This window comes from Musa acuminata, chromosome BXJ1-10, assembly GCF_036884655.1.
Source record: "Musa acuminata AAA Group cultivar baxijiao chromosome BXJ1-10, Cavendish_Baxijiao_AAA, whole genome shotgun sequence".
Classification (NCBI taxonomy): Eukaryota; Viridiplantae; Streptophyta; class Magnoliopsida; order Zingiberales; family Musaceae; genus Musa; species Musa acuminata.
Window position 1 is genome coordinate 28,312,568 of NC_088336.1, and position 21,883 is coordinate 28,334,450.

The 21,883-nt window shown below is 38.7% G+C and overlaps 3 protein-coding genes across 5 annotated transcripts; all 3 read left to right on the forward strand.

Annotated features, from left to right (window-relative positions):
* Positions 1-259: 259 nt before the first annotated feature.
* Positions 260-9,352, forward strand: LOC103968738 (uncharacterized). Of its 2 annotated transcripts, none has more exons than XM_065087522.1 (8): positions 260-454; positions 552-698; positions 2,112-2,224; positions 3,532-3,624; positions 4,576-4,678; positions 4,781-4,855; positions 5,353-5,448; positions 8,769-9,352. In XM_065087522.1, exons 1-8 carry the CDS (start codon positions 362-364, stop codon positions 8,796-8,798), a joined length of 750 nt encoding a protein of 249 aa, XP_064943594.1. In that variant the 5' UTR covers positions 260-361; the 3' UTR covers positions 8,799-9,352. The 2 variants fall into 2 exon arrangements, with proteins under 2 accessions (XP_064943594.1, XP_009380318.2); XM_009382043.3 differs by lacking the exon at positions 8,769-9,352 and adding an exon at positions 7,461-7,757 and having other exon boundaries at positions 262-454.
* A 152-nt stretch (positions 9,353-9,504) lies between these two features.
* Positions 9,505-14,566, forward strand: LOC103968739 (probable protein phosphatase 2C 40). Its single transcript, XM_009382044.3, has 4 exons — positions 9,505-9,655; positions 11,047-12,235; positions 12,332-12,596; positions 14,278-14,566. Exons 2-4 carry the CDS (start codon positions 11,096-11,098, stop codon positions 14,403-14,405), a joined length of 1,533 nt encoding a protein of 510 aa, XP_009380319.2. The 5' UTR covers positions 9,505-9,655; positions 11,047-11,095; the 3' UTR covers positions 14,406-14,566.
* A 782-nt stretch (positions 14,567-15,348) lies between these two features.
* On the forward strand, positions 15,349-20,562 carry LOC135595954 (alpha-1,3-arabinosyltransferase XAT3-like). 2 transcript variants are annotated; one of them, XM_065087515.1, is made up of 4 exons: positions 15,349-15,898; positions 15,977-16,078; positions 16,399-16,548; positions 16,675-20,562. In XM_065087515.1, exons 1-4 carry the CDS (start codon positions 15,772-15,774, stop codon positions 17,883-17,885), a joined length of 1,590 nt encoding a protein of 529 aa, XP_064943587.1. In that variant the 5' UTR covers positions 15,349-15,771; the 3' UTR covers positions 17,886-20,562. The 2 variants fall into 2 exon arrangements, with proteins under 2 accessions (XP_064943587.1, XP_064943589.1); XM_065087517.1 differs by having other exon boundaries at positions 15,872-15,898; positions 16,246-16,548.
* Positions 20,563-21,883: the final 1,321 nt, after the last annotated feature.

A 21,883-nucleotide genomic window follows, 5' to 3' on the forward strand; every position in this document is an offset into this window, starting at 1 on the left:
ACTCAAGATGACCTTTTTAAAATTCTAGATCATAAGAGACTTAATTGAAGGTACTTAGCAATCTACCTATGTTGTTAGGTCATAAGAGATGCCACAGAAGTCATAAGTATGTGTGTGTATATATATATATATATATATATATACTTCCTCGCACAATTTCTTATTTATTATTGTTTGAAGAATTGCTTTTATTAGAGTGGGTAGGTGAGACGGACAAGACGAAACGAATATATATACTTCCTCGCACAATTTCTTATTTATTATTGTTTGAAGAATTGCTTTTATTAGAGTGGGTAGGTGAGACGGACAAGACGAAACGACTTGGTGCAGCTCGATCTCGCATCCGAAGCGACGACGAACGATGGCGGCGGGAGCGATTCCGGCCACGAAGCTCGCATACTTCGACAACATGTGGGCCGTCCAATCCACCGCCACCCTCCTCTCCCACCTCCAGGTAAAGATTTGAATTCCCCTCTCTCCCCGAACGTTTTATCTCCACCGAATGAAAGAGAAATCCTGACTACTTTGGTTCCGTAATCTTTGTCGGAAAGACCGAGGAAGGCCGCCGAGCGCTGATCTTGGACTCCACCATATTCCATCCCCAGGGCGGGGGCCAGCCGGCTGACACCGGGTTCATCTCAGGCGCCGCCTCCGGCTTCAAGTTCGTCGTGGAGGACGCGAGACTGAAGGATGGCTTGGTGAGTTAAACCCCCTTTCGCCGTCTAATCGTCTAATTCTCGTTCTTGATTCTTCAGATCATACAAAAGAAAAAAAAAAAGGGAAAACAAGAATTTGGTACAGAAAAACAACGTTATGTACTTTCTTGTGATCGGTTAGCAATTGATCCAATGGTTAAATTGCCGTATTATGACCCAATGCTATCATCATCTGATTCAGCAATGCAGGAATTTGTTCCTACCTCACTTTGCTTCGTCCCATCGTCTTTCTCAAGCCTCTCGGCTGTTCTCCGCTGGATCTTGAACCCTTCTTCATCATCTCTCTCTCAATGTGCTCTTCCTCCCCTTCGCAACCTGACTCTGCTGTCTTGGTGCTGAGTGGTGAGAAGTGGGACAGTCATGTACTGTCGTGTCATTCTTCAGTTGCAGTTTGACCAAAAACAATTCGAGAATTGGACATCAAAGAGGCGAGCGTCCATTTTTCTAACATTTTTTATTTTTTTTTCAGCTGGGACCTGAAACCCTATCAAACTTTCCATAGAGCATCTCGAATTTGATTTATGTCCCATAGCCGAACCCATGTTGGTGCGAGAAGTCTTAGTTTCTCGTTGGTTCTAATTATTTAAAACTCAGTCTTGGGGATGATTTGAAGTACTATCTTCCTGGTTACACCCGATTGAGCTAGAAATTCACCTAACATCACAATTATCACCATATGAGGCATTCTAGTTAACTCCTGGTGTTAAAATCGTAGCATATCTGGTAGTTGGCACTTTGGGATATTGTTTTTCTATGGTCCTTCCTTATAGCCCTTCCTGTGACTGTTCATACTGGGTTTCAGGTATTCATCACTTTGAAGTCTCCATAGAAATTTCCCATTGATGGCTGTCACTCTCCATCTTAGTTAGCTCATTCTTCATAGTAGTGTCAGAAAATGATCACATGGCTGACTACCATTCTATTATACAAAAGCCTCCTTCTGCTGCTTCTCCTTGGATGGCTCAACCCCTTTAACTCCCAAACTAGAGACATATAGTGAACAGCCTTAAACCAGAAATGTTTAGTACCAAAGCAGTCACCATACAACATGTGTCAACACAATCAAAATATATCCAAGAGACTAAGATAATGTTATTTTTTGCTTTAGAGCTTATAAATCTGCCTCTAGGCTGTGATTAGCCATAAAGAGTGTAACATTAATTCTCAGGATATGGCTTATTTAGCAGTTGATAAAATGTTTTAGCAGATAGTAGATCAGGGTATCTTAGGAGTTGAGTAAACTTTTTGTTTGAGAATAGAAATGTAATAGCCTATTGCTATTTGTCATGTCGCAGGAGCATGGTTGCTTTGAGTATCTCTTGGGGTTGCATGGCCGCAGATTTCAGTCATCTCACTGTTCGTTTTACATGTTTTCTTTTTCCTATTCTTTGCTAGGTTTATCATTATGGTTCTTTTGAGAACCCTCAAGATGATTGTGTATCCATAGCAAAAGAGGGAGAAGAAGTTAACTTGTATATCAACCCCCAAAGACGTGATCTTAATTCAAGGTATTGATTTTTTTCATGACTTACTGTCACAATAAGCCAACTATAACCAAGTTACTGCCACACCTCTCCTGAGTAAACATTTTCCCTGTTGAAGTGAGGACGAACTGTCCATCCATATCTCTTTACTTGCAAATGCTTTAGAAAAGGATACAACTGAACAATTGCTAAAAATGTTATGATACAAAATATATCAGCTTATGTTATCCCCATATGCCTTCACTTGCAAACACTTGACGGAAGTATAAAACCAAAATTAAATGAAACAATCATCAAGATACAAACTCACAAAGTACATCAGCTTCATTATCCTTAAGAAATAAGGACAGAACAAGGGTTTTAAATTGAACAAGTTGTATCTAAAGTGTACTATAGTTAAGGCCTTAAGGGTAACCATACCCTGTATGAAACCGTACTGTGTGAAATCACCAGGTCTCTGTACCATTTCTCGGGTGGACCATTCTGGCTAGTTTCAAATCCTTGACTGGGGTGGATCTCCAAGGAGTATTAAGTTGGCAAAAGTTTACTAATCTAAGTCAGTTTGGTTTGGTACATTTGAAAGCCAACCATAACCAAGTCAACCTTGCCTCACCAGTACTATAAAGGCTTAAGTTTGACCTACCTGGATGAGCGCTAGTCAATCCTTACCACACCCATCATTTGCCCATTCACTCAAGTGGCTTGGACCACTTATAGTAGAACCAATTGCAAAATTGATTGATGTCCCACATTACTATTTGGTGCCCATCTTTGCTGCTGCTATTTTATCAGCAAAAGATGTCACACTAATCGATTTGATTATAGCTGCTTGTTATTCTATAGAGTAGCGCCTATTAGGTAGTTATCTGAGTTTCTGATATATTTACATAATAAAAACAATGTAGTTTATGCATGCTTCAAATTTTTTCCTGAGGCATCAAATATGATTGAATAACAAACCATGTATTATTGCAACATCGAACTTTGCCATTTGTGGCATGCAAATGAACTTTTTACAATCCTAGTTTGGAACTGTTTGTAAAGTCGAAGAAGAGTTGCATGTAGTTAAGAAAGCTCAATGAGAAGGTTCTGCTGCTTTATCTATGTTGCTTTGCTATGAATTTTTCTTATAGAAAGAAACTTGGGCACCCTTATTGTGTGTGCGAGATTCTTCCTCTGTAATAATGCTAAACAATGTACTTTTATGCATCACTATGGAAACAGATGTCTTGTGAATGTCAAGATCATTAGTTAGGTTTGCACATGACTAATGACGGTTTATAAGAATACAAGGAATTTTCATTTCAGGCCTTCTGTTTCTTTTTCTGCAGACTTCATTCAGCAGGGCATTTGCTTGATATATGCATCCGGAAAGTGGGCTTATCTCATTTAGAACCTGGAAAAGGTTACCATTTCTCGGATGGGTATGATGTTGCACTTTTATATACACCTTTTGGAGTAGCAGCTACTATATTCTTTGTTAATGGATTGTTTTTTTCATCTGATGTTTATGATGCTAATAGCTAAGCACTTTTACATCTTTTGCATTTTTTTTTATTTCATAGTACTTTGGCTGCTTTGGTGGACATGCAGTTTCCAATAGTGTTTTTACTTGAGATTATATCTCTGCTATAAATTCAGAATTTTGAAACTTCAAAAAACCCTTCATTGTCATTACCATTATTATGTCATTTTGCTTGCAATATGCATATTTTGTGTTGTTATGGTCTGCAAAGCATACTTAGTCATGCTGTGTGTCAGATGTCTGAGTGCGTAATCATATTGCTGGGGTTAAAATATGTACTGACTACTGCCAGAATATCCAGTTGTTGATTCTAATTAATAGAATCTTTGCACCTAAAGCAACTTCCTGGGAATTAGCTGCCACATAATATTTGTTTCATTCTGTTGTAGTTCATCATCCATCCATGGCACTTGCCCTTTCTTATTTGTGTTTATTTGGTTCTTCCAGAGCATTAATTTGTACGGTGTCATATTTGAGTTTTTATAAGAACGTATCTTAAAATGTGCTCCAGTGTATATTCTGTTGTAGTTCATCATACTCTTCAGCAATCAAGATTCACAAAGGAGCATACATTTATTTTGTCCTTGTATTGGAACTCCGTGTACACTGGCACATGGTGTTAATTGTGTCCTAGATTTAGAGAATATCTCAGTCAGAATGCATTCCATGTAGTTGTACCATCTTATTTGTTCTGTACACACTTCATAGTTGTCCATATTCTTTCTTATTGTCCTTTTTGCTACATGGATGCTACATCCTTTGTAACTCGACTTGCACTTTCACTTGGATTGTCAGATTTACATGGATGCAAATTTTGTAGTCTGGATGACAAATTGCTTGTTTTTCACAGGCCATTTGTTGAATATAAAGGCATTTTCCCACCAGATCTGCTGCAAATTAAATCAAAGGAGTTGGAGAAAGAAGCAAATGCTTTGATTTTAACTGGAGGAAAGGTGGGTACCACACTATGTAACTAATTAGTTGTTTGCAAGTTGTGTTTATTTTTGGATCTTCTTTTAGTCATAAAACATGATCTTTTGTGATTATTTCTTTAGGTTTCAGCTTCCGTTTTATCTTATAATGAAGCTGCTGAGTGGTGCGGGGGTGTTCTTCCCAGTTACATTCCAATGGTATGTAACTGTGAACTTTGAAGATGACTGCTAATTAAGACTATGTGGCAAGCGTGTGTTTTGTTATACCCTATGATGAATTTTTTGCTAAAAGATCTGATAACAATTGCATCTCAGACACATATTCTTCATTTCTTTGTAACATATCATCCTCTATAGTCTACACTGTAACTCATAGATGCAGAAATGCATTTTTGGTTAGGTACAATAATTCTGTTTAAATGAGTTCTTGTATTTTCTTCATAATAGATGTGCTGAAGGAAGTTTTGACAATCCTTATGCTTAAACTTGGTGTAGGTTACTAATCATTCTCAGGTTTTGTTAGTTACAATTTATCTACATAATTAATGATTAAAACTATCAAGTAGTGAAATTCTTCCTAAAGTGTCCCACTAATTTGTCATTCTTGTTCAAATTTGACATAAATTGTGGTTTTGTTGATATTTTGTACCTCTATGAATGTAAGTGATCTTTTAGTGCTTCATGAAACTATTCAGGATAGTGCTCCACGGATTGTGAAGTTGGGTGACCATCCTGGCTGTCCTTGTGGTGGGACACATGTCGCTGATATTGCCGATATAAGGAACTTGACGGTAAGATTGACTTGGTTTCTTTTGATTAAGTCTTTATCTTCGCATGTCAAAGGATATTAACATGTACTGATGATAATTGCATGTTTGCATAACAAATCCTTTTCCCATTTCATTTCGAAGCTGCTGAAATGTTTCTTCCATGTCAAAGGAACATAGATACCTATATAACTGTGTGTCACCAAGTAACCTGCTAATTGAGTTTTTCCTGTTAGGCGATGGACATTAACACCAAGTAGATGCTCCATTGCTCATGGAGAGACTTCAATGCATTTTGTGGTGGTGTTTTAATGTTTGTTGCAATAGTATTCAGGTTTCAGAATTTATCAAAGAACTTCTTCCCTTATCATCCCACTAATAGGTACAGTATGGCACGAGATTAAGATCGAAATCTTATATAAATGTATGCTAATTGGATGGTGGATGGAATATGAATCCTATGGCTTTTGTGAAATATGTGGCTTGGACAATGAAACATCATAGTGAAATAGTAATTTATTTTGTTGTGCTTACTTTTAGAGTTTGGAAGAAGCACATGCCTTTGCATATACACACTACCCAACAGAAGTGATGAAATGAGACTTGATAAGGTCAAATTTGATTGTCAATTTGACTTAGTGAAATTGAACAACCTGGTTTGTTTTTCGAGTACCATCACATCCAAAAGAGAGAAAGTCATTGAGTTTCATAACTTCGATGAGGGAGAAATTTTTCTGAAGGCATTTATATCTTATATCCCTTGTCCCTCGTCAGTTCGAGTGCTGAAATATGTTCATATCCCATATCCCACTTCCTATAGAAGAAGACTACGTTTGATTGTCCGAAAAACTCCTTCAACATCAAATTAGGTCTGTAGGCATCTAAAGGTTGTAAGTGTTGGTTTAGTCGGCTTCCAATGAAAACATATATAAGAAGGCCACTTTATATAGTGTTATTTTTTTGTTTTTGCAAAGGGTAAGTGGCGAATGTGGGATTCGAACCTAGGATCCTATGATGATCTACTAAAGTCTTTACTAGCTAAATTAGACAACACTTTCGATATGGATGCTTTGGGATGCATCAGACACTTTAGATGTTCTTTTTCTTGGGTGAATGTATCACGCTCAAAGGAGACGCTTTGGGATGCATCAACGACTTCAAATGCTTCTTTGTATTGGGAGGATGCATCACGTGTAAAGGAGGCCTTATGGGATACGTTGGGCGCTTCAAATGCTTTTCTGTTCTGTTCGAACATATTACGCGCAAAGGAGACGCTATGGGATATGTTGAGTGCTTTGAATGTTTTTTTGTCTTGGGTAGATGCACCATGCACAAAGGGGATGCTTTGGGTTATGATGGGTGCTTTGGTGAGGGGAAGGTAGAGGCCTCTTCTCCAAGACCAATTGTTGTAGTGAAAGTCGAGTGAGAGGTATCTTCACTGATAAGTTCTTTTGGGACTTTTTGTATTCGGTTTTCTTGTGACATTGTCTCAAGAGTAATCTTATAACGGTCAGTTTAACGAGAGATTGTATCTTTCATGTTATGTCCGGTAGGCACTTACTGTATTCCATGTGTTGTCCATCCCAATTGATCAAAAAATGAGAAAAAGTAAGTGGTTGGATAGATGAGAAAGTGTTGGAGTTAAAATCACTAAAACTAGAAGTTGACAAAACAGCTTTTGTTGTATGTCAGCTATTTCTCTTATTATCTGGAATTTCCTGCTTCTTCCTTCTGACTTGCATTGTGAAGTCATAATGTGGAACAACCAGATCTAACTTTGAAGAATTTAGGTAATAACATTGGTTGCTAGGTTTAAGCTGTATCTTACTCTGGCACAAGAATAAGTTTCTGTCAGTTTGCTTGCTCGGTCTTGAAAGGTGTCTTTCTTGCTGTGCAGAATCAGTTTTTTCTGCTTGCTGTATAATGCCCATATATTTACTCTTTTTTCATTTTTTAGATTAAAAGTTTGTCTTCTTTGATTTTTTTTTATAAAAAAAAAGTATGGATGCATTTGTTAGTCTCCTTTTTGGTTTCAGGTCACACAGATCCGAACAAAGAAAGGTCTTACCAAAGTTTTCTATAGCATCAGCCCTTGATAGAATCTGTGTTCCTTGTTTCTGCATAGATTGGAATTATGCTTCCTTCATGCAATATGTAATTACAATACCGTCGTATAAAGTGATTTTGTTGTAAACAGATGGCTCAACTGAATTTGATTTTCCTTCTCAAGCACGCTCAAAGAGTAGTCATTAGTCCATGATACTCAATGTACCAGGGAGAATCTACTCTGTATCCCCAATTAAGTTGCTTGATTTATACTTTACGAACTTTCAGTCGTAAGCACTTTGAAGAAGGCCTGGAGTGACAAGGTTTCAGAAATTTATAGACAATGTTGGAGAAATACTTCCATGATCTTTGTTTGGGCAGGGTGTTTCCTTGAGAAAAATATTATTTTGGTTGATTTTTAGTGGCATGAAAAATAGGGAGAATTGCTTGGGATGAACATTCTGAGTCGGTTGTGGATGGGTAGCTCTCATCCCAGTTATTTAACCAAATGACTGGACTTTGGATTGACTCGGGATGGTTTGTGGTTTCGATCAAAGCTAGCAGAATTAATACTTACAACCAGCCTTTTTTTGTGTAAACTTGAAGCCTGACATCTTTTGTTTCCAATATTGTCTAATTCCTTGGTCTTTTTCAATTATTCTGAGCTAGACAACAGAAAAGCATTATGCTAGTTATACGTTTGATTTCACCCTACATTCTCAAGGGAGCCTTGAGGACATTTCTCTTATGGAAGCTGGTGATTGAGCATTTTGTTTTAGAGAAAATATTATTTGGATTGTTTTCCCATGTGTGTATAGATACTTTCATCTGCTGCTCCAAATCCATAATGTGTACCTTTTTCTTGGGTAAGTACAGGTCCATTGTATGTCGTTATCAATGTTAATCCTTCTTCACATGGACAGGCCCGTTGTATGTGGTTATCCCTGTTTCATGACAGAGAAAGTTGAGTGCGTGCTGGGTGAATATGCATTTGCAGAATTTTATTTCGTGTTTGGGCTTTATGAAATATGACGTGTTAAGAGTCAAGTGTGCTCATTTGATTTGACACCTCCATATCTTTCACACACTTTTAATCTTGCAGAGTTTTTTTTTATTTTTATTTTCGATGATTGATCAATGATAATTTCCTTATCCAATTTAGGAGAAGCGACATCAGTGTTGCTGTGTTACGATCCTATCTATTTAGATAAGATGCCTCTACGTACTTGTTGGGTTTATCCTTCTTTTCTTATTTGGTTTAGTTTATACCTCCAAAATACGAATGCTTTCACTTGCAGATGGGGACAAAATTGGTGCGGTCCAAATAAGACCTTGCCAGAAATTGTGACTTGGATGTGTGGTATCGGAAAGAAGATGCTAAGCCACAAATAATGGATTCCTAGAGATTCCAGCGTGGTTTGTGATGGCGGATGACCATGCCGCCCGCCCGCCCACAACAATGCTCGTGGCCTAGGTTGGTGTGCGTGGATCAACAGACATCAGAGAAGTCAGCATGTTTGATCGAGATGGGAAATCAAAGGGAGCCATGCGACTCCATGGCTGCCTCTCTACTGCCATTCGACCACAATATTAACTGCCTAAGAAAAATTGTTCCGGTTTGACTTATTCAAATTCCATCGCTAAAGCAAAATCAAGCACATGCCACAATTCAATATGTTTGTTAAGCTTTAATTTCCTTTTTCGTTGTGAAATGCATACATAGGGTGCAAAATTAAATGAAGATCGCATTCAGATTGGAGTTCGGAGGACACGGTTGCCGAACATTCTTTTAGGAGCAGAACAAATGCCTTTACTCGTGATGTGAATCTTTCACCATTAAAGAAAGGTTGAAGGCATCGATTCCGATCATTTTGTGGACTGGCAGCATCGCATCACATAAAAAGATCGAGACCAAAAAAAAAAAAGGGAGGTCATGGTTTATTCCCGCACAACTCATAATCTCTTCCCTTTTATTGTTTATTATATGATATATTTTTCTCATTACTGTAACAAAAACAATATCGTTCCGAATTTATTATTATGGACCGAAACCACCTAAATTCCATGTATAAAGGGGGACGCCGCTCGTGGCACCGACCCGTCCTCGTTCGTGTTTTCGTTTCGTTCCTTATCTTTCTTCTCCCCTCGTTACGGGTTAAGTTCAGAGGCATCTTCGGAACTGAAGGTAGGTTTCGATGTTGTTTCTTCTGTTGCTCCTTTCTTCATATCCTACTTCTTTTAGAAATTGGTGTGTGTGGAGTTTGCCCTCGGTGTTTTGTTGCTTGTGCAGTGTTGTTCCTTAGGTTTGATCGGCTGCATCTCTGCCGTCATTCCCAAACTCTTCTTCTTGAAGCAGTACCTTGATCTTGATTATCTTTTCTGTCCTCGTTCATCTTTGAGGGCATTAGGCAAATCCATGTCAATTTTTGGTTGTACAGAGCTTAATGACACGTTAAAATTCTCGATTTAATGGTTTCTCCCTCTTTTCCAGACAGTTCGATCGGCAAAAAAAAAAGAACATAATTATGGTATTGAATTTTTACAACATCGCTTGATGTCAAGGGAATCGTCCTTTCGCTAAAACCGTGGCCTTATTGCTAAGTATGGAATCAAGTTATAGGTTTCTTTGATAAGGATACCATATCTGCGAAAAAGTAACAGAGCGGCCATAGTCGTTTACTGGGATGTTGGCATGATGAAGCTTTGTGGGATATAATAGACAGATCTTGTCTACCTTGGAAGAACCATGAAGCTGAAATGAATATCAAGTTGAGGTTTCTGAATGTTGTATAAGAGTGATGGGGCATATACTAGGGTGAAGCCTAGGTGTCATATGAGATTGCTCCTTTGCGATCCAGGTGACCAAAGTTCGAGTCATGCACACAACCTCTTTCCTTGGAGGGGTACTGTTGAGTAATTCATTGCATGTCTTACTGAAAGTATCATATCATCCCTTCGCGTGCTAGGCTAACTGCAACTTGTACACAAAATGTCCTAAGCCTTGATATATTAGCATTCATGTTGCTCTGGATATATCAAATCGATCCGGAATTAGTTATATTGCAATCTCATAATAGGTTTTCTTTTTCTTTTTTGGGGGGTTTCTGAACTTGCTAACTATGCATTTATGTGCAAATGCATGGGTTTCAAGTGAACATTTAGCTTGTTTGTTTAGTGTATGGCACTAACGTGATTGTTTAGTACTCAAATCTTGTGCATGATAATATGTAACAATTTGTCTGAATTACTTTAGCATATCATGCTCTTAGAGAAAGTTTTTTGTTTGTATTCCCATTTGTATGTAGAAGAATGAGCATGTACTTGCTTTATGTGGATAGGATTCGAGCTCAAAGCAACGGATACAAAATTTTGTATCATATATGTGTATATTTTTTGTAATGACTAAATGTACAAAACTTTATGTTTTTGTATGATACCACAATGTTGTAATATTTTGGATGTGCATGATTATGATACCTACTAAATTTCTCGCATAAGTATGCATATGGCTTTTTATATGCTTGTTTGAATTATAACTTTTCTTTTGACTACTTGTGTGATTTTGGTGTTATACAGAGAACTAGTGTTCTTTAGAAGGAGACTTTCTCAGGCTCAACAGTAAATCATGCTAAGCAGAATATTTGCTGAATCGGATCAACAACTTAATATTAATTTTGGTTATCAATGCTCTGTTAAACAAGAATGTTCAAGCAAAGAGTTTCCTGCAAGCAGAAGTTCATTTGCTTTCTTATCAGGGGCTGCTATAAGTGCAAATGCAACTTTAGCTAACACCAATATTGGCAATGGTTTACTTGGGATGGGAATTTTGCCTAATTTGGATTCTCCAAAAACATTTCATAAGGTTGCTTCTTTGACATCATTATCGAGTTTGGATGTTTTATCATCTTCTTCAAAGACCAACATAACAAGTTCAATTGGAAGCATGTCTTCACATGGTGATTTCTTAGATTCAGATGTGGGTATGTTCAAATCGATGAGTGCTCCCATAAGTGGAGGCTTCCTGAATGTCATGGAAGTGCAAATGGCAGGTGGAGCTGCTGGTGAAGACAGAGTACAAGCTGTATGTTCGGAGGAAAATGGATGGCTATTTTGTGCAATTTTTGATGGCTTCAATGGGCGCGATGCAGCTGACTTTCTAGCTGGAACTTTATATGAGAATATTGTGTTATATCTAAATCTATCGGACTCAAGAATAAAGGATAATGATGTTAAGAATTTAGGTAGTGTTTATGCAAATGATTTCATCCAGCACTTTATAGAGGATGATAATTTCCATAAACAAACACATCTGTTGGCTAATGGTTTCAATGATCTAGGAGTTGTTCATGACCAAGAGGATGAATCCTTGTCTGATTCGTTTAGATGTGGCATAGTTAATTGCCTTCAACTAGCTCTTGCACAAGCTGAAAGTGATTTCCTGCATATGGTTGAACGAGAAATGGATGACCGACCGGATTTAGTGTCCATTGGATCTTGTGTTCTGGTTGTGTTTCTTCATGGATCAGATTTATATACACTCAGCCTAGGTGATAGTCGAGCTATACTGGCAACATCTGAACAAAAGAACATTGATACCAAGGATTTGGATGCAATTCAGCTTATGGAATGTCACTCAGTTGATAACGAGATGGAACGTATGCGACTTCTGTCTGAGCACCCTGATGACCCTAAGACGATTGTACATGGCAAGGTGAAGGGAAAACTGAGACTAACTCGTGCATTTGGAGTAGGATATCTAAAAGAGGTAGCATCAATTGAAACTATATGTTTCATGCTTGTCAACTGTAATTTTTATCCACTTTAAAAAATTTGTCATTTAGCTTTTTTTTTAAATATGCAGAGAAAGATGAATGATGCTTTGATGGGTATACTTCAAGTTCCAAATCTGTGCAGTCCACCGTATATCTCCACAGAACCATCTGTTAGTGTCCACAGACTGTCAGAAGGTGATCGTTTTGTGATATTAGCTAGTGATGGTCTGTTTGACTTCTTGAGCAACGACGAAGTTGTGAAGCTAGTATCTTCTTACATTTTAAGCTCCCCAGCTGGTGACCCAGCCAAGTTCCTAGTGGAGCAGCTTCTCTCAAAAGCTGCCAAAATGGCAGGTATGGTCACGCATCAGTGAAATTGTTTCCATGTTCATTGAAGTTCGATTTTTTGGTAACTGACAAAATTCTTCACTCTATGGTGTATCAAGCTACACACGAGATTATACCTATGATGATACTTCTACAAGATAAACCAACTATATTCGACCCTTTTTTATTATAGAAATTAACCTGTTCCTTTGTGGCAAGATTGAATTTTCTTTTCCAGAGAACATCCCCAAAAGTCACTAAAGTAGGCTGAAAATGAGTACTTCTATTATAAATAAATTATTCCATGTGTGGTTTATATGTAGAGGTTATTTCAGTGAGTATATCAGTGGACTTGAGTTCAGTAGGTTTGTTACGTAAAAGATGCAACACCTAGTAGCCATTAGATGTATTGCAATGCCTTCAGAATATTATCTAAGAAGGATCTTTTCAGTATTTACAAAGATGAAAACTACTGGTAGGCTCAATAGATGTATATATGATAATCTCTTTGGGAATCAATTGTTTGATCTTGGATGTTAGTGCTGAGTTTAATGCTTGAGTTGCAGCCTCGAACTCTCAGAAAACTTGAAGAACATTGAACTACAAATTATTGAAATTGGAAAACCTGTGTGAGGTTCCCCTGTTTTAGGGCAATTCCTCTGCATGATATCCCCATCTTCCATTTGGTACTTGACAAAGTAAATGAAGGTTCTTGACCAAAGTATACCAAATGATATGCTTTTCAAGTCACTTTTTAACTCGATGATGGTGCATCGTGTAACCTGAGATATTAGAATGCAACAATTCTATGAGAGCTCTTCATTATTACTGTGAATATTTAATGGAATTATAAGAATAAAGAATATATCTCTAAGATTAATAGCCATGTAATATAATTGGTGTTTCCCATGCATTTAACATTCCACTCTTTGAATAGCTAGTCTAGTTTGTCTAGATACATCACATTCCACAGAAGAATTTGCTTTATTGTAATTTTGGGCAAGTTATTTACATAAATATTTTTTAAAATATTTTATTACTTATTTGAACATTTAAAATGCTAGAAACCAGTGTGATGGGTTAAGGGAGGGAAATTGTTAGACATAATCATGATACAGATAATATGGAAGTTATATTTGAATCAAAGAAAGAGATACATGCCTGGAATCCTTAGCATTCAGACTTCCAATTTCAAACCCTTTGAGACATAACTATTATAGAGATCATATTAGGATGATTGAGGTCTCTTCTTAGTGTATATCTAGATCCACTGAACCCAAATTGAGGTCTGTGCAGTTTTTCGGTGGGTTTTTTTTTTTGCAGTCTCCTAGGGTCATTAAAATTGCATCTGCTTCTTTTAATCCTACACGTGGAGCCTCTCTATCTGCATTTACTGAATTTATTGGCATTTGGTTTCCTTTGCTATTCTATAATCACATTTTGTCGAACAAAATGCAGTACTAAATGAATATACAGATCAGCCATTCTTGGTCAGGGAGAAGTGACGAAGAGAGTTCCTGGTCATAATTCACTGCATAGGTTGAAGCAATTTAACTTCCATGTGCTAGAACTGATTTGCAACTACTGTTAATGCATGACTTCGTTTGAACTGCCTCAATGATCTTTGCATTTACTTGAATCATTGCGTCTGGAACTTCAGTTGTTTCCTGTATAGTTCATGTAACACATCACATTTTCGGGGTCGCAGGGTTGAGTCTAGATGACTTGCTGAGCATCCCTGCTGGCATGAGAAGAAAGTACCATGACGACGTCACAGTAATGGTAATTCTTCTTGGGACTGACAGTCGAACATCAACTGCCTCTACATATTTATGAATGTCAAAAGGTTCATGTTGCCAGAATTATGGATAAGTACTCATCTTGTTAAATGTGGTTAATATTTATTACCTTTCTTCACTTTGTATATATATCCTATTTGTACAAAGTAAAGTTTTGCCAACTTCAAAATGAAATTTTGGTGGCACAGTTTTCTTTAATTCTGTTGCACTTGGATTGTGATCTTCGTCTATTACAAATATTGCTTTTCATAGATTATGGCCTCAGTCTTGGTGTTACATAGATTATGGTCTTTTAATAAAGGGCGATAGAACCTTTTTTTTTTTTCTTTAAAACGTGGTCTGATTTCTTGGCGCATCTTTAAATGCTTTTTAAGCTATGGCTCTGCCCGGTCGCCTCCTTAAAGGGTCTACACTTATTCAAAAGCGTTGGTGATACTTCCATTTCTTATCGTCCCAATATCAACAGTCCCTACGACAACACACGGAGATGATGCAGCCCGATGCAGCGGTGGGTCTGCTGCTATCTTTACAGGTGAAGAAAGCTATCCAGAAATAACTCGAGCGTTGGTGATACTTCGGTTTCTTATCGTCCCAGTACCAACGGTCCTTATGACAATACAGGGATGAGGACACGGCCAGCAGAGACGCCTTCGTCTCGTACTCCCACCGACACTGTGATAGAGAATCTCAACTTGCCTCGGAGAGCCACAGTATTAAATTCCTGTCCGCCCCAATCAATGCACGATGCAATTTCCTAGCGAATGGTCCTCATCACGCTTTGCTTTAATTGCTTTATCCCTCGTCCCAACCCGAACAGAACAAAAAATTATACACGTACGTATATACCTTATTTATGTAGAAATAAAGGAAGAGGGAGACATTGTGGTTTGATGTAGAGGTCTCCTCCACCCACCTCTTCTAAGAAGTGAAAACAAACGAGTAAAACGGCACATTCCTAAGTCGAAGCATATTGAGTAATAGAAAGCGTGTCGAGTGCTTTGTATCGCTAATACTAAGCCACCCAGCCCTGAAGAAGTGAGAGCATTCAACTCACCTTCCTCACCAAACACCACCTAAAAGCATTCGTTTCAGACCATCCTCTCCACAAAGAAAGCTGGCATGTGGTGGTGGAAGCAGTAGCAGTAGCAGCCGCCTTCTGGTGCTTGTTTTACTTGACAGGTTACGAGGTCCTTATCACGGCCAATTTATTTGGACTCTTTCCCAACTCGACTCGTCGCCGTTCAATCACTGTTTGGAGAGAAGAGAGAGGATAGAGTAGCTCCATCTTTTGCATGCTAATCATCAAAATCGCCTCTCAGTCTTTCTGCAAGACAAGAATTGCAAACTTTTGGAGGTTCCACTGAAGTAGGAGGCGGCCGGAACCGGAGAGGTTAAGTCACAAGATGAAGCCCAGGAACACCAGCCGTGGAAAGCCGCAAAGTTGCTGTTTTGGATTGCTGGCCGTAATCTTTCTGATCTCGCTGAGCTACTTTACCATGTCCAAAACCAGCATGTTGCGCTTCTCCGTTGGTATCTTCCTGCTGCTGAGCCACATAAAGGTGAGAAACGGCAGCTCACTCCGGTTCTCACAACTTGCTTTTTCTGCAGTGAACTCTCAGCTACCGCCGATGACGAACGGGAATACCTCCGACATGGCATCTGATGTCCATCCTGTGACGGAAGATTCTTCGATCCGTTCTCAAGGACTAGGTATGCAAACTCATCATATTTCTCTGTCTTTTTCCTTCTTTTTTTCTCCTTTTAAACCAATGATTTCGAAATCAAGTTTAGTTTCTGCAAAGCTGAACTCCATGCTTTTCACTGCAAAGCCCATATTTCACCAGCTGAAGGGTTCCTTGTACTATTTGTTTCTCAAGTATGACACAGGGAAAGATTCCCCTCTCTCCCTAAGGAACCAGTTTGGTTGAGCACATATCTTACTTACCTCATGGCTAGAAAAAAACAAGCACTGGGCAAGGCCTTGTTTGTTAGTTGAAGGATCTAATCTAGTTGATTCATTCATCTATCAGAAACAGAGGAGGCGGAATTGGGAAGAAGCCTGGCTTGTGAGCTGAAAGATGGTCAGTGTGAGACGGGTCACGGTAGGATGGTGGTTAAGAATTCTTCAACCGTTGTTGATCAAGATCCGACAAGAGTGATGGCTAGCTCAGATGAATTAGGTAGCGTGTCAACCTTTCAAATTTGACTAAATCGAACCATCCACACTCTTTAGGCATTCCTCTAAAAGAGGGGAGCTAAATTGAGCTCTGTTTGACACCATTTTTTTTCCTGATTAAAAACTTCAGTTTTTAATGAAGAAGAAAGACATGATAATGCAAAGCCTGGGAGGAAACCAATATGTGATCTTTCAAACACAAAATCAGATATCTGTGAAGCAGATGGAGATGTTAGAATTATCGGCAAGGATACCCGCATGATATATGTTGCAAACTCTGAATTCAGCAACAGAGAAACAGGTGAATCTTGGACCATCAAACCTTATGCTCGTAAGTGGGACAAAGGCTCAGGTGCTAAAGTTCGGGAGGTAACGATGAAACTAGTGAAGAGTCATGGAGAAGATAAACACTGCGATGTTAATCATACTATCCCAGCTTTGGTCTTTGCGATTGGTGGATGGACTGGAAATTTCTTTCATGACTTTGCTGATGTGTTGGTTCCTCTCTTCGAGACTTCGTACCATTTTGAAGGCGAGGTCCAATTTCTCATAGCAAACATCAAACCGTTGTGGATCAACAAGTACCACAAATACTTTGAGAAGCTCTCACGGTACGAAATCATCGACTATGACAATGACGATAGAGTGCATTGCTTCAAGCAAGTGACTCTTGGACTCCGGTGCGACCAAGGTGACTTTACAATCAACCCCTCGAAAGATCCTTTTGGTTATACCATGGCCGACTTCACCAAGTTCACAAGAAGTGCTTACTCACTGAAGAGAGATCATCCAGTGCGGCCAGGTGAACAAGCTGGTAAGAAGCCAAGGATATTGATCGTAACAAGGAAGGCGACCCGAAAATTCACGAATGTAAAGGAGATAGTTCGTATGGCTAAGAAGGTGGGCTTCAATGCAGTGGTCACTGAGGCAGATGCCAACATTACTAGATTTTCGCAGGTGGTGAACTCATGCGATGTGATGATGGGTGTTCACGGATCAGGACTTACTAATATCGTCTTCCTTCCAACACACTCTGTGGTGATCCAAGTAGTCCCTTGGGGCAATCTAGATTGGATAGCTGGTAATTACTTCAGAGATCCTTCCAGGCAAATGAAACTGCACTATTTGGAATACAGTATCAATGAGGAAGAGACTACTCTGTCGGAGTTGTATCCAAGAGACCATGCAGTGTTCAAAGACCCAATGTCGCTTCACCATCAAGGATGGGATACATTTTCCAGGATTTTCCTGGTTGAGCAGAATGTGAAGCTTGATGTGAGGAAGTTTAGGCCTGTCCTGGAACATGCTCTTCAACTTCTCCGTGAGCAGCAGTACAGATGAATTTATCTGCTTATCATCAGTGAGCAGGTTTCATTACCGTGCATTCAGTTCTTAGCGAAAGGTGATAAGTTGCTGGTTGATTTATTCATTTATACTAGCTGTTTCGAAGTGAGATAGGAGATACTATAATGTTGATATGGCTCACATTGCTTTCTTGTTGAAACATTGTCAGGTATGTAAGTATTAAAATACATATTTGGTTCTGCATTCTTTTCCAGAAATAATTAAATGTTACATTCCATGGAAGTGTTTTGTGACATCTCTGACCTATGCCCTGGCTGCTGACAATCTGCATTCTAAACTGTGGCAAGCTTGGTTCTAAGCTACTAGTTTTGTTGGGATTTCTCCTACTTTTTCCTAAAAAGAGTATATTAACAGCACAAAAAAGGTTTCATATCTTAAGAGCCTTTTTTCACTATTTGGTTACTTCATAAAGGAAAATTTTTTAGAGGTCAAGTTTTAAATGTGGAGTTTATTCATTGCTTGCATAGTAAAAATTGAGTTCCATGGAACTATTAACAGTCTTGAGGGGAAGAAAAAGAGTTAAACATCATCCCTGAATAAGAATTCAATAAAAATATATGAGATTTCCCTTCCTTTTCTGCCCATGCTAACTTAAAGAAACCCACATGTACAACAAGCATATTATCACAAGAAAACAGTAGCCATCCTAAAGATAGTGTTTGCATGATTTTTGGTTTGTCAGTATGAAACTGTACAAGATTTTAAAGCGTAAATTACCTGATTTCACTGATTTTTCACTTGGTAGGCCCCAGCTTTAAGTGACCTTTTGCCATTACTTTGTTACTTTTTGTGAATGAGTAATGCACTGAAGGACAAAGAGCCCTTTTGTTGGTTGTATCATGGCACTTGGTTTCTGATTTCTGTCATTGGTATGCAACTGATGTAAATGATTAAAGTATGCATGGATCAAGGACCCTTTGAGATCCACCACCTACATTTAGGGCTGCATGATTGTGGTGAATTTGGCAGTCCCCAGCCTGAAATGCTAATCATGTGGCATTGATCTGTAGCTGCAACTTGAGGACAAGGGTAGATGATCATTATTTGTGTCTCATGGTGGGACTCCTAAACCAATGTTGTTAGCCTGTCTTATGTAGTACAAATTATCAATCATGGTTTTTTTGAAGATAGCCTTTGAACCCCATGGAAGGCAGGTTTTTAAGTCATGGACCCAAAGGGATTCTTACTTGTTTTCACCCCTTCTTTAATCTTGTTAGATAAACCAAGGCAATGATCTTAATTAGATAAAGTTTTAGCACTTTGTCTGAAGTTTTGACTGCACTAACGAAGCTGAGTCAGGTCAAACTTGGGTAATTGGCAACTGATGTCACCTGGCCAAACAGCTTAATATTTTGTCCAGCAGCTGAGAACTCAACGCTTTAGTAGGTTGTTGATTGATTAGGGACGCCGAAGCAAGAAACATATCCAACCTGACCTCTTTTTACCACTTATCAAAGTGCATATAATTATATTTTACATGAACCCGGCAGATCCATTTGATTTCAAATTGGTGCACAACCCGAGTATGGCACACCACGGAAGCCTGATCATTTCCACTGTCTGCCTAAACCTAGCCTGAACATATCTTTTACAACTCTTTGTTTTTGCGAAAGCCATAGCAACTCAAATACTTGATGTTTAATGATTGTGTGGCTTTTGTTTGTATCATTCTAAATGACTTGGCACTCGGCAAGGTTTTTTTTTTTTTTTTTTCTCATTTAATATGTACATGAGTGAGCATATGGAAAAAAGATCAACATTTTTGACACGCATGACCTGATTTGGTAGGTCCAATGAAATCAATAGTTTCATATCCATATTTTTTTTAATTAGATGGTTCATAAAAAAAAAACCAGGTGTCATGTTGATGATGATTTGGTCTAATCTACAGCTAATCGATATGACAGACAAGCTCATGCTCCAAAGAATTAGCTAGATGGTTTAAATTGATTGAGAAAAAACATGTAATCCAAGATGCTGGGCAGGCAATTCAACAAGGATGGTGCAAAAGTTGGAATTCTGAAGCCCCCATGGGAAATCATGTGGGTCAATTCACTGCTTCAGTGCCAACGTCAGGATTGGTGGGTGCAGGTCAGTTAAGGTTATGGTGAAAGCATTAAATAAACTTATCTACTATGTTTCCTTGTGATGATAGCATGCAGGTCTCATATTAATATTTCACATGACACTCTTGGGGAAACCCCAGGCAGTAGGCAAAGCCTTTAGGAAAACAACACAAGCACTTCACTGCATGTGCTTTACTGGGTACTGATAATAACAGAGCTGGCAACTACATGGTGAGAGGTGGGGTTTGGTTCATGACATTTGATATTTTGTGTTGAACAGCCTTGGACGATGCATGGATCATCCACCTGCCCACACTGCTGTCACAGGAAAAGAAGGTTGAATTTTATGAGTTCTTGTGATTCAGGTGAAAGGATCAGCTCAAGATTTACTTTCCTCACAAATGCTTTCCGACCACCCGCTTTTCCTCAACAATAAGATTTTCATGTCTTTAACTATTTACCTATTGGTTTTCGGTCGGTTCATCAGTCGGTTTCTGCTTTGGAAAATATCATTTTCGCTTTTGAGATGAATGATTGGGTTCATAAAATTTGCTTTCAATTCGAGATCGGTCCAATGCCTTTGCTTCGCTCAGAATTAATCAGTGACGTATAAATTGCAGCTACCAGTGACAATGATTTGCTCACAGAAAAGGAAATAGAAAGTCCTGCAAATTTTCTACAATTTATACTTGGTTGTCAAAGAAGTTCTCTTCATTATGGTAGTTGAGGAGCTGTTGCACATGTTCTTGAACACGAAGGCTTGTTCTTGGTGGGTTGGTGCTCAATTGTTGTCGAGTCACAAGCAACTTTGCTTCTACCGAAAAGAAAGGAAAAGTAAATAAGACCTGTTCATGATAAGGACAAACAAATATTAAGAAGCATAAATAGGAGAATACTCTCATACACTCCATGTTAAGAAGTACAAAGTTTTTGGATCATGAAACTTTTTGAAGTATGTACGATGCGCTAACTATCTGATGATGAAATAACAAAGACCTGTGGATCAAACTGAGTATGGGAGTTTGGCACGCAAATTTGTGTGTGTTCAGAGGCTCCAAGACACAGACAGAGGTTGACTATCTCAACATGACATGCACCCCAAAATTCACCATCTTCCAACTTTACTTTTGATGCTAATTGCCACCCTTCAAAGTACCATCCTGCATCTAAAAAGCTCAGTTAGTACCCTTCCTAATGCTACACTTGTTCAACCTGCTCTGATGACAAACAAATATAACACCACCATTAAGAAGAGAAGGAAAAAGGCACATAACACCACATTTTAGAAACTTAAAGCTCATAATAATGTATGGAACTTACAAAATGCACAAGAAATATTAAGAAGTTGATTTTGTTTGGGTTGATTGAGCCATCCAAGAGAAGCTTCAGTGGTGATTTGGTTTCCCAAAGACCTAATATGATGGACCTACATGTGTTCAACCAGCTTCAACGGCGGTGTCCTTGCTGTGGTTTGTGGTGGTGCAGTCTGCACATTACCCCGTACAAAATAATGGTCTTAAAGCACTCCCAAAAGCACAGAGATAACCTCTAAAAGTTGCCGGTGAAAGAGCATGTCCCAAGTTGTTCTAAAAGCATGGACTGCAACCTCCCAAGGCGTCTTTTTTGCTTTGGTTGTTCATCTCAGCATTATTCTATGCCTTTGCCTTCGGCAGGAGCGTTGTGGCTGCCTTTATGTTGTGGGAGGACACAAATGGCAGCGACATCAAAGCAAGACAGAAGTAAGTTCAAACTTTTCGTGTGTGTGCAATCTACGTTTTACTGAGGCCTCTTCCTCATGTCTCCAACAGTGCAATCCGATTCCTATTGACAAATCCTTCTGGATGATTACAAGTTTCTAGTGGAAAACAATGATGTGTTCCTTCGGATGTGCCATCGGAGTGGGAGAAA